The sequence below is a fragment of the Micropterus salmoides genome, unplaced genomic scaffold (assembly GCF_014851395.1).
Source record: "Micropterus salmoides isolate LMB-PRFRI ecotype aquatic unplaced genomic scaffold, ASM1485139v1 Ms_hic_scaffold_19, whole genome shotgun sequence".
NCBI classification, from domain to species: domain Eukaryota; kingdom Metazoa; phylum Chordata; class Actinopteri; order Centrarchiformes; family Centrarchidae; genus Micropterus; species Micropterus salmoides.
Genome location: NW_024041039.1, coordinates 17,352,855 through 17,365,088, shown reverse-complemented (window position 1 = coordinate 17,365,088; position 12,234 = coordinate 17,352,855). Strand labels below are relative to the sequence as shown.

Sequence of the window (12,234 nt, the reverse complement as noted above, 5' to 3'; positions counted from 1 at the left end):
CATGTATTCTTTCTGTCTGGTTTATCCCTCTATGAAACGACATGGTGCCTTTTCTGATTTTTGTGCCTAACCGTCCCAGTAGATGAACATGAGTCTGAACAATCCTGAATTTAATTTGAAAAGAAACCGGAGAAGGTGCTCAATGTTATTTTTCCGCTTGGGTCTTCTGTGCCAATGTGAGTTCTGCGCCTCTTCCTCTTATTTAATGCGCTCTCACCACTGTTGCCTGCTGTGTCACGTGTTAAAATAGTGAAAAATGTATTAACAGTAGGTCAAGGAAAAAAAATAAACTGTGTAGCTAACATTGACTTTACTGGATGAATGTGAACTGATACAAAAACAGACAGATGTCCTGTGTCATCTGTTCTGATGTGTATATTCTTAATGTTTAAAAATGTCCACCCTTGAGTTACTTTTTTGTTTCTGTTAACTACACACCTCAAAATAAAAATCTTTATTGTGCATTTTAAACTTGAATACATGGTCTTGCATTTGACATATACACATCACAGCTGCTTCATGGTTTCATAACCGGAATGCAGTCGTGTCTGGCTCGCAGTTTAACAAGTGCAACACATGAATGCCGCTGAGTGTTATGTTCTCCACAGAATAATCAGCCTTGTAGGACCTTAATGGAAGATGTTTTTCCAAACGTCCTCTCCTTCACTGGTCACAGAGGAGGCTGCTCTCGGGGCTCTTGGCATCGATGTCTCCCCAGTAGGGCAGGAGGAAGGGAAGGTCAGTCACACGACTCTCCAGAAGCCTCCACAGCTGCTCAGCCACAAATTTGTTTCCCTTCTCTGAGAGATGCAGTCCGTCAGACAGGTAGGCTGTGTAGTCCTGTGAAGCAGAGGACAAAACAGGATGTTTGATGCCACAGGAAGACTTCTGTTAAATTATGAATTTGGAGAAAAATAATAGGGTATAATGGCGAATCTAAATACTTTGTCTGGTCACTTCCATTCTTTTAGTTTGTCTCAAATATGACAAAAAAGAAAATGTTTGAAACATTTAAGGACACCATATTGACAACATATACTATATTTACATAGAGTCGTAAATGTCCTACAACAACAAAAACAACATGCAGCAGTGACCATGATGAGTACTACCCACCTGTCCATCTTTCTGCATGAGTGTCCAGAGGTCCAAGACGTCTGTACCACACTCGCCAGCAGTCTGGACGCACGCCTGGGCATACTGGCCAGCAACAGAGTTGTGGCGATTGAGAGCACATCCTGGGTAATAAACATGAAGCATTCATGATCTCTGTAGGCCTGTAGAGTAAAAATGGTCTGCGTGACGAGGAGAGAAACACTGTGAATGAATGTTACCTTTCAAAATGCACTCCTTCTCCCAGGCTGGCTCATGAAGAGGTGGAGGAGTGATGAAGATGACTCTGTCTGCTGACACTCCAGCTGACGCCAGGAGCCTGGTGATCGCCTTCAGGTTCTCTGAATATTCCTGCAGGGGGACGTGCTGTTGGGGGTTTTTATCTTCATGACAGGAACAGACAAAAGGAGGCAAAATCATGCACAAACATTAGGATATGATGGTTGATTATTAGTGACAATATTTTTATGCAAACATTTTCAATTAGTCATTTTGGATAATCCCAAGAAGCCCGAGCAGTGGATGACATCTGAAGACATTTAGGATAGTTCTCCAGTGATTCAGTCTTGCACTTCCATAAGATCCAAGTTCCAAACATAGCTTCTTGCCTGGTAAATATCCACATCTTTTAAAGCAGGGTTTGAGTATGGAAAAGTGACAAAATTTGATGAACTGAATGTACTAAAAATGCTTGATTTTTTTTGTATGCTTTTTGTTGCACTGTATTGTCCCACAATTCAATGCACTAAGGAAACAAAGGTGGTTCTCACACATTCAATATTTGGAAAACCATTTTGCTTTCTCTGGTCCAATGTAGGCTGATTGCCACTGGTGTTTTAAAGTTGCGGCTTGGCGTCCAAAAGGCACATATTGAATCATATATGATTAAATTTTATTATATTGTATTGTAGTGATAAATAAACAAAGTAACACAAACAAATATTCACACAAAATATTCCTAAAAAACTAAGAAAAAAAGCACAGAGATCCCTACTCAGATCAATCAAATAGAGAGTTACTGAACTTCTTAAATTGTCTGTACAGGTTCTGTCAGTGAAGTTTTACCTTCCAGTGCGCAGTCGTTGGCTCCAAAGAAGACAGTGACAGCAGCTATGTTGTTGTCTGCTGGGTTTTGGGTGTCGATGAGGCGAGGAAGAACTATCTTGGCCCATCTGGAGTTGTAGCCAGACAGTCCTCTGTTTTCAACATCGCACGTTCTGAAGGCAAAACACGTCATATTCAGATATAAGTGAAAGGCACATCAATTTGGTTGTTTACAAAACTATCACATCAACACAATTTCTGTTCATAACTCTGGACTGTTACTGAAACCTGAGGTGTTTATGCGAAATTTAAATTAACAGCTAATATGTGAGAACTACTTACCTTGCTAATTTGTTGGCAATTTCTGCACCCCAGCCATTGGCTTGAAAGGAAAACTGAAAGAATCACAGCATTGTGTTTTTAATGGCATAACTTACTGAAGCTAGCAAGCTAGCAGCTACTGCTAAATAACTGAGTAGCAGACGGTATGCAGAAAAATATTACAGTCCTTAAAGATCAATTATCTAGCAGGAGCTGACCTGTGTGATGGAGTCCCCAAATAAAATCACTTTAGGCCAAATTACTGTTTTGTACTTGGACATCTTGAAAAAGAAAGTAGGAACTGACAGCAGAACAACCCGAACTTCCGGTTAAGGGGAGCCGGGGTGTGTTACCATACTTCACAATAAAAGTCTAAACATCATGACTTTTTCTATATTTACTTTTTTCTATAATTATGCATTTTGATTTTAGCTAGATAGATACAATTATATAATATAAACCAATAAAAAAACTGTATTCTCATCATTATATTTTGCAAGCCCATTTCTATAAGGAAAGCTAAAAAAATAGAAATGTGTGAATGACTGAGTAAATATGAATTACGAGTTATTGACTTACTATTGCATAAATTTTGTGCATTTAAGTTAAAATCTTTCTAAATATCACATTATTACCTCGAAAGTCAAAATTTGGAGGGTTGGCTAAATCACAGAAACACCTTTCTATATAACGCAATACCAGTAAGGACATCCTTCTAACTTTCTTGAAGGTATGATTTATTGCAGGACTGTTCAGGACTGTGCATTTCTTTCTTGAAGTAGCTCATATGATTAAATTTAATCATATAAGATGATGAATTTGCATAATTCTTGCAGTTTTGCGGTTGTTTGAATGCACTTATTGTAACTCACTTTAGATAAAAGTCTTCTTAATAAATGTAATGTAATATGACATATTATGCATATCTGCATTAAACGTTTGGTTAATGGCTGCACACAACCATAGACTGTATAGAAGAAGTACAACAGTACATCACAACTTTGATTTGACTTCTTCATACCCACCACTGGGGGCGCTGTAGTCAGACCAGCCTCCCTCCGCAACACGGAAATCAGCTGTCTTTTCGCTCCCCGTAAACATGGCGGAGGTCAGGCATCGTCTTGGAAGGGGGACGTACATCTTTGCACACAAATTATGTAAACGCTACCTCTTGCAAAGTCTGAACAAACAGGGCACAAATGCAACTCGGGCTTCGTCTCTGTCAGCGGGGTTCCTGTTGGGTGACATTCAAAATGGCGAACTGTTTGGAGCCGTTGGAGTCTCACAGGACGGTTTCATAAGGGTAACGCCACTGCATGGGACTGGTAATGTCTGGGGAGACGGAAATGTCGCTGAATATTATTATCTTGGACTTAACAAAGAGTATTCACTCCCAAACAAGACACAAACTCAAAATATAGAAAGAAATATCTCTGTTTATAGGAATAATGCTAAGTTTCGGAGGACTGGCTGCACCATCAGGTCTGCTTGTCCACTACAGAGCCTCTGTAGTCAGTTTGTGTCTACCAGAGCTTACAGCGGCAACGGACCCCGATCTGAGCCCCTTTACAAAACCAAAACAGGCTACTATGACATCCTGGAGGTGACTCCTATCGCCACTCAAGCCCAGATTAAAACAGCCTATTACAAGCAGTCCTTCGTCTACCACCCGGACAGAAACGCCGGCAGCGAGGACGCCACAGTCCGTTTCTCTGAGATCAGCGAGGCCTACACCGTGCTGGGCAACAAGGCGCTGAGGAAGAAGTACGACCGGGGTCTATTGTCCCAGTCAGACCTCCTCGCAACAGCCAAACCCTCCTCCCATGTCACCACAGGGAGCTCAAAGCAAACCGAGAGCCGCCGGTCTGTGGTGGGGGGAGACAGCCGAGGAGGCGTCTTTGATTTCGAGAAGTTTTTCAAGAACCACTACAGCGAGCAGCTGCAGAGACAACGAGACATCAGAGTCCGCAAAGAGGAGATGCTGAAGAAGAAGCAGGAGACGATTGAGGAGAAGGAGTTGGGCAGGATGATGGAGATGGGAGTTGGGCTGCTGCTGGCGATGGCCGTGGCTATACTGATCAGCTTAAAACGCGGTTGATGTTCGTCCACAGGGAGGAGATGAAGGATGAAGTGAGGAGGACAGTTTTACTTGTTAGGAATTATGGACACTTTTAAAATAAATTTATTGTGGTTCTCTTGAATCATCACCACCTTTCACACTACAAAAAAACCCTGCTTTTAAAACACTGTCTGTCTTCTGACCTCTCTGTGCAGGGAGACATGAACAACTAAATATCAGTGAAATACCATGGATGACTTAACATCATTTTCTCTAGGATTGCACCAAAAAACTGCCAGTTAAAGACTAGACTGTAATGTGCATAACAATTCAGTTCCCCATTCTGAAATTGTGCATCTCAACCCAGTACTGTCTACTTCTCATTCAATACAGTATTCAGTTCACTACTTGTGATTCTGTGCACTGCTTTTTTGCTTGGTGTCGTCCTTTGTCACTCAGTTTGTTGGTCACACACAGTCAGCACAAGAATCCCAGCGGCAGGGACGGGGTCTTTTTTAAATGTTTGGTGCTGATGCAACACATAAGGTTACCAAATCAGATGTTTTTGCCAATTCTTTACAAATGCCAAATGTTGTCTAAACACAAGCAGCCCTTCAAGAAGAAAAAAATATATATCTCATTAAACAATAAGTAAAAAGATTATGAATAAAACCAGGTATTTGTAACTTTCAGTACTTTACAGTTCTGATACAGAAACTTTTGAGTGTCGAGGGTTCAGCTCGACCCAAAAAAGTGTAGAGGGTTCAGCTCTCGGCTCTACCCAGGAGTCCTTAATCTGTCACTCTGCCATGAATCACTCTTTAAACGTCGTCCTACAGTAGTAGTGCTACAGTAGTAGTGCTACAGTTCAACTCATTTGGCTTTTATAAAGTCACCTGTCTAGCAGATTTCTTTATTTTTATAGTGGAGAAAATTTTTATTATGTTTTAATGTATTGCTATTTATGAAGTATTTATAGCAATATAAGGAAGTAGGGGATGTGTGGGACAGGTAACACATTAAACAGGTGCATTATAGGAACTGTGGGTTTACGCTCATAGTAAGTGTAGATAGTAATAGTAATAGTGAAGAAATGTGCCTTGGATTATATATATTGTAAAAACATTGTCCTGATATTTAACTAATAAATGTCTTGTGAGAACAGTGAAACAAATGTTGCTTAAGTCTTTTGTTGGCACTACTGACACCAACAATACCCGATGATGATCCAACTCAATGATACAAGGCGCACATTTTTGAAAAAGTCTTGTTTCAAACATGTAATGAACACAAACATTTAGTGCATTTAGAAATTCCACAGGTCACACCACAGATAAAAAGTAAACAAATCTGTCATATCAGTGCACATTACTAACAAACTCTGGTCAAGTAAAACCTAAAGTGCATCTACACAAATACAGTAAACTTATTAAATATAATTAAAAGTGCTTGCATAACAAACAAAAAAAACCCACAACAACACTAAAATCTATTAAAACAAAACCTTAATTATTCACTTTTCTTACTTGTTAGCTTTGTGGCCACAGGTCATAAACTTTCCTTCTTGTTCATTTAATTAGTAAAATGCCAATAGTCTTTCCATATTGCATTTACTCAATTACACCAAACCACACAGAGCAAGTGCCTAATGATTTGGATCTATAGAAGGATCAATCATCTGCATTTTGCTGATTTGTTTTGTCAAATGTATTTGGGATAAAATGAGCTTTTAAAACACTGTGAATCCTGGTAGTGTAGAATTATGGACGTCAGAAGAATCCAGTGGTTCTCAAACTGTTTGTCTTGAGAAATGTCTGACCTTGAGAGACTGTCCCCCGTTTGTCTAACTTGTTATGAACGCGTCTGCAGACCTGCAGTCCAGTATGTCCTCTCAGATGGCCGGGTTGAGGGCGTCATAGAGCCGCTGCACCGCCAGCTCCACCATCTCTCTCAGGGAGTCGTCCTCCGTGCCTTCATCCTCGTAGCACACCGACTGATCGGGGGAGAGGAAGTCAGTAAGAAAGATAAAAACAACTCTGACATATGTTGTTCTGTTCGGCTCCTCACCCTCGTTTCCAAGCAAATGTGAACCATCTTCCCATCTACCGTCACAGTGAAGTTTTTACCATCACGGAAATCCACACATTCCTCTCCAAACATGTCCCTAAACACAGAGAGAGATTACTTCAACTAAAGACTGACTGAGGTACTGTTTCTGAGGACGTATACCCTGTTATAAACAGCCACTCACTGCAACATGACTCCTAGGCGGGTTTGGAAGACGTCCATGTCCATAAAAGAACTCTGGGTCTCCATGACTGTCAATAAAACAGAAATTAAATCACACTAAACAAGAATTTATAAAAACAAAGACAATGGCAATAACGAAACCCAGTAGTAAATGTGTTCAAGTCAAACATGAGTCATTTGTTGTAGGCTTCCTAGTTTATAAAGCATTCAAAACTAAAGATCTGGATAAACAACATACATAGCTGACAGGCAAACCGACCTTTCTGAGCCTTTGGGTTTGACTGCACTTCCAGCACTACAGTGGTGACAGCATCGGCATACATGTCGTTGAGAGGGTTAGCTATCCACTGAAACAGGAGATAAAGAGAAAAGGTGGTTGGGTGATCTGCAGCGATTAAGAAAACACATCAGACCCAGCCGACCTCTGAGCTGCACGATATAAATTTCCTATATAAACCGTAAGACATGATAATAATAGGCCATTTTATTCATACTGTAAACCTGGGATCTGTAACCTGCTAGCCAAACACAAACTCATTTTTGAGAACACATCTGTGTTTTGATAATGAGCTTAGATTTCACACAGCAGTTGCATAAAGTCACTCAGTGAACTAAAGTGACCATGAGCAAGAATTACAGCTCATGAAGTTACTACACAAATGGGTGTGATTAGACAGAAGTCTCTCCACGCATCAGGACCACCGCTTACCTCTAGCAGCACCATGCCGACCTCGTGGACCAGAGTGATAGTTTTAAAGATCTTCAAAGTGTTCTTCTCGGTTCCATCCAGCTCTTCCACATCGCCTGAGAGCAAAAAGACCGCCAGAGGCAGTGTGGTACGAGCGCCAAATCAGTGTAAGTGAAGTCAAGAATGAATGAACCCAAAAAAACAAGAATACATTTGGAAAAGTTTGCACGAATACACATCAGACTGTAAAGGAATTGGTCACTCAGCGCACACCCTCACACACACACACACACACACACACACACACACACACACACACACACACACACAGCAGTCTTACCAGTGAGGTTCCTCAGATGGCAGACGAGCAGTGAGTAAGGTCCGGTGAAGGGGATGGCCTGGGACTGTTTCACAGTGCTCATGGCCAACTCTGTGTACGCTGCAAGACACATCAGGTCACTTCATGGTAAGGATCGTGAGACTGTTGTATTCTGATTCACCCTGGAGCAACAGAACAAATGTGTTAACATATATCTCTTTGGAGAACTAAAAAAAAAAACTTACTAGAAAGGTCAGAGGGATTGAGGATGTGGTAGTTGAAGTTCTTCTTCACCAGTATGCCTGACACCCTCTGGCCCTGGACACACTTCTTATCAGCCAGAGAGCCCATCACCTGAGAGAAGGAGCCATGTTCAGTAACGTCTCTCCAGTTTCAGAGTAGATTTATGTGTTAAACATTTATAGCAGCTGTCGACCAATGTGGGTTTTATAATGGCCGATGCCGATATCAAAACAAAAAAAAGTAATGTATAATTCCATTATTCGTGCAGAGTACAATCTAATATAAATGTCTATCTGAGCCAGTAATGTGTTGTTTAAGATGGATTTCCTATTAATTAATGAAAAAGAAAAATACATTGGGTTATGTTAGATCTCAGAACATGACTGGTGTTTAAGGGAGAGTGTGGTATAATTTTAAAAAAAAAAGTCAGTTTTATTGACCTTGGCCAGCTTCTCTCCTCTGAAGTTGAGGGTGACAGCTTCTGTGTTGCGAGGGTTGTGGACTTCAATGTGAACCTGGTCATTATCCTCATACTCCCTGATCAATGCAGCCTTCAGACGAGCCATCTCATTCTGTTCCCCGTGGACCAGGATCTGAACATTACAGATTTTTATTTACAACTGATGTAACTGACAGGTACAGACGATTTCAGACACAAATAAATCAATTGATTTTTTCCCCCCCTCCTACCACGTGTGGTGGTTTGAGAGCCCTGATGAACTCGCTGGTCTGCTGGTAGTCAGTGTGGGCGGAGAAGGAGATGTAGTCCACTGACATCTTTAGCTGCAGCTTCTGTCCCGACATGGTGGTGATCTCCTCCGGCTCAGACATGATGTGCTGCAGGAGAGAACGCAACACATAATTTTAAACTGACGTCGTTATATATTCACTGTTTCAATAGATGCATCCAATTTGAATTTAAACACACTTTTATCCAAGAAACCAGATGCATCTACGGTAGCCCTGAGAGGCAAGTGAGAAAAAGTTGTGGCGATCTATTGTACCGACGCCTGGTAGTGAAGTGTTACTACCAGACGCTGGTAAAAACAAAGAAAATTTATTTATTAAGACAGGACTATAATTGCACAAACATTTAGATTTTTTGTAATTTCATGACTATTCAAAAATTCAAAAATCATGACCAATCCCTATCGTGTTTAAGACTTAATAACAGCTGAAAAACGTTTTGCCAGGATGCCATGTTTCTAAGTGACTTTTTTTTATCTGTAAAAAGACGGGATTTTTTGTCAGAATCATTAGAAACATATCTGAAGCAATAATCTTTTCTTCCAGATGAGTTTTAATTTCTCCATACACTCTAAATACAAGATACGTATTATGTTATGTAACGTTACTGTCACGTCTTTCTTTTGGCTGGTAGTTTATCAGCGCGTCACCTGGAATAAAACATGAATACTTTTAGTCCTCTTTAGAACATGGGCCAGTGGTGCACTTCAGTCTCTTGTGGTTAAATGGAGTATTACAACAACAAACACAAAAAAACTATCCTGACAAAAGAAAACTTTTTTTTCACCTGGTCTTAAGTCATAAACACAGGAGAGAAAACAATTTAGATCAGACTTAGAAAATAGATCACCAGAACTTTTTTTCTCACTTGCCTCTCAGGGCTTCCGTATATATCACACTATTATTAACTCAAAATAACATTCACACTTTGTCTACCGTCCTGCTGGAGTCTGACCTTGGCCAGTGTGCCCTCTACACAGTATCCAGCGATAATCACTCCGTTCCTCTTATCAGTGCACCAGCTCTCAAAGAGCTCTCTGGAGAGCCCGCTCTGCATCATACCCGGAGACGCCATCACAACGCTGGGACCAATGTCGTCAAAGTGATCCATGCTCTGGGAAGAACCGACACCACAGTTATAGATACTCAGAAGATATAACAGTGTGGGTATCTGTGCCTGCAGCGCTCTCTACCTTGAGGTTACTGATGTGCTTGAAGACAAAAGGATTGTTGATATTGATGGCCTTGCGGATCTTGTCGTTCATTGCGTTGACGTAGGTCTGGTACACGGCCATGCACTTCTTGGCTAGGGATGAAGCATAGTAGATGGGGATGTCATGGAGCTCTGGGTGGTTCTGCCAGTACTCATCTACAGGAGAACATGAAACACAATCTTACAGACTCCTCTGATACATGATATAATACAGACGCAACTGACAAAACTAATTTTTAGTGTAATACAATGCAAATATTAAGCATCTCATGATCAAAGGTGATAGCACAGAAGCAAAAAATGTTGAATTCAGAATAGCCTATATAGAGACATAATCGAAATCAGGGAGTGACACACGACTTCTCACCCAGGATGAGCAGCAGTTCCTGGGCTCGTCCCAACGCGAACACTGGGATTAAACAGCGGCCTTCTCTGTTGACAATGTCATGGACTGTGTTACAGAACCGAGCTTCACGCTCCTCCCTCTTTTCATGGATGTGGGTGCCGTAGGTCGACTCCTGCAAAAAGAATGAACAGGATTCATCATGTTGTGGTCACATGACAATGCATCAATTGTAGTGTTCAATGTGAATCATCTTTTGGCATACTATGATTAAGATGTCAGGTTTGACACTGGGGATCTCGGCAGCCATCAGATGCCTGTCTTCTTGTCGGGAGAAGTCTCCTGTGTACAGCAGCTTCGTGGGGAAAAGGCAGACTTGTTAAGTAAACAACAGGTCTCTCTGAAAGAAAAAAAACAAAAACAATTGTCATTACCTTGACTCCAGCTATTTCGATCATGAACATGGCAGCTCCCAGCACATGACCAGCGTGGTAGCACCAGAACTTGATTCCGGCCACCTCCTTGACCTCGTGGAAGTTGATGGTCTCAATCTTATCCATGCTCTCCTCCAGGTCTGTCTCAGTGTACAGCATGTCATCTGCAGAAATGTTGCTGCAATAAATCAAGGACACAATTATTCATTTGGAAGATAATCTGTTGTTGCATAGTGACGAATGGCCCCAGCTCCTACCTGACTTTGACGTAGTCTGACAGTAGCCAGCGGTAGATGGCTTTAGTGGCGTGGGTCATGAAGGTCCTGCCTTTAAAGCTGGTCTTCTGGAGGAACCAGGGGAGAGCTCCACAGTGATCCAAGTGGAAACTGGAGAGAGGAAATATGCATCAACATCAAATGGCATTCTTAGTCAGTCTTTAGTTATGTTTTAAAATACAATCAGAAGAACATGCCCTAGTAAGGAAAATACAGATGCGTTTAAGCATGTGCAAATAAAAAAATACACAGCAATACATTTAAAAGAGAGGAGGGAAGACTCACTGGCTGATGAGAAGCAGGTCTATCTCAGCTGGGTCGATCAAGTCTATATAGGGGAGGGCGTCCATTCCCTCCAAGCCAGGGTGGATACCACAGTCCAGCTGCCAAACACAAATATGACTTTCAAAAACAAGCCACCGCACACTGAAATGACTTTACTAAATTTACTGTGAACAACGCATTTCGCATATGGCTTCTAAAGGTTCATACAGTCTCAACAAATATGACTTTATTTCACTCAGAACCAATACTGATTTCCAGGGAGGCCTGGGCACATAGAAAAAAACACATGACACAATAAAACAACAATAATTCAAAAATATCAAATAATAACGACAAATGTGTAAACATATAACTATTTGTACTCTTTTAGCTGTGGTTCCTTAACTTAACTGAATAATACTTGCAGATATGTTAATAGGTTAAGATATATTGTTAGCAATTTTACTTGAGATAATAGAGACACATACACATTTTGTCTATTTTTAAGTCGCATAGCAGCATACTGTACAGCTACAACTTAATACTGAATCATGGAGTCAACATATTTACCATAATTTTCCTTCCTTTGAACTCCAAGATGATGCATGACCTCCCCACTTCCTGACCAGCACCCCTGTTGTTACATGAGGGGGGGGGGGCATTTAAGCTAACGGTACATTTATTGGGTTGTTATTAACCTTTATTCATAAAAAAAAAATTACAAATGAACTCACAGTGGACGGATTAGGAGCTGGTCGCTTTCCTCTGCGGGAATAATCACCTCTACTTTGCGTTTTGTCGCCATATGCGGTCAATTTTACAGGCCAATTTCAAAATTGAAATAACTCAAGCCTGTGTTTCTGTGTTTGCAGGTTGAATGAGAGGGGGCGGCCTCGCGGAACGTCACACTTCCGGTGTTGT

The 12,234-nt window shown here is 41.1% G+C and overlaps 3 protein-coding genes across 3 annotated transcripts; 1 reads left to right on the top strand and 2 right to left on the bottom strand.

The window, feature by feature from the left end:
• Positions 1–429: 429 nt before the first annotated feature.
• On the bottom strand, positions 430–2,813 carry iah1 (isoamyl acetate hydrolyzing esterase 1 (putative)). The gene is made up of 6 exons (XM_038729033.1): positions 2,697–2,813; positions 2,500–2,552; positions 2,179–2,330; positions 1,335–1,496; positions 1,117–1,238; positions 430–840 (listed from the first exon to the last, which is right to left on the bottom strand). The coding sequence occupies exons 1-6, from the start codon at positions 2,757–2,759 to the stop codon at positions 664–666; spliced, it is 729 nt and encodes a 242-aa protein (XP_038584961.1). The 5' UTR covers positions 2,760–2,813; the 3' UTR covers positions 430–663.
• Positions 2,814–3,547: 734 nt separating this feature from the next.
• On the top strand, positions 3,548–5,150 carry LOC119910411. The gene has a single exon (XM_038729027.1). It carries the CDS (start codon positions 3,578–3,580, stop codon positions 4,574–4,576), a length of 999 nt encoding a protein of 332 aa, XP_038584955.1. The 5' UTR covers positions 3,548–3,577; the 3' UTR covers positions 4,577–5,150.
• Positions 5,151–5,788: 638 nt separating this feature from the next.
• LOC119910410 (cleavage and polyadenylation specificity factor subunit 3) lies at positions 5,789–12,202 on the bottom strand. The gene is made up of 18 exons (XM_038729026.1): positions 12,048–12,202; positions 11,884–11,947; positions 11,335–11,432; positions 11,032–11,160; positions 10,775–10,952; positions 10,606–10,695; positions 10,365–10,515; positions 9,978–10,153; positions 9,740–9,898; positions 8,728–8,874; positions 8,478–8,630; positions 8,040–8,148; positions 7,816–7,914; positions 7,497–7,591; positions 7,047–7,134; positions 6,789–6,855; positions 6,605–6,701; positions 5,789–6,530 (listed from the first exon to the last, which is right to left on the bottom strand). Exons 1-18 carry the CDS (start codon positions 12,116–12,118, stop codon positions 6,429–6,431), a joined length of 2,073 nt encoding a protein of 690 aa, XP_038584954.1. The 5' UTR covers positions 12,119–12,202; the 3' UTR covers positions 5,789–6,428.
• Between the last annotated feature and the right edge of the window lie 32 nt (positions 12,203–12,234).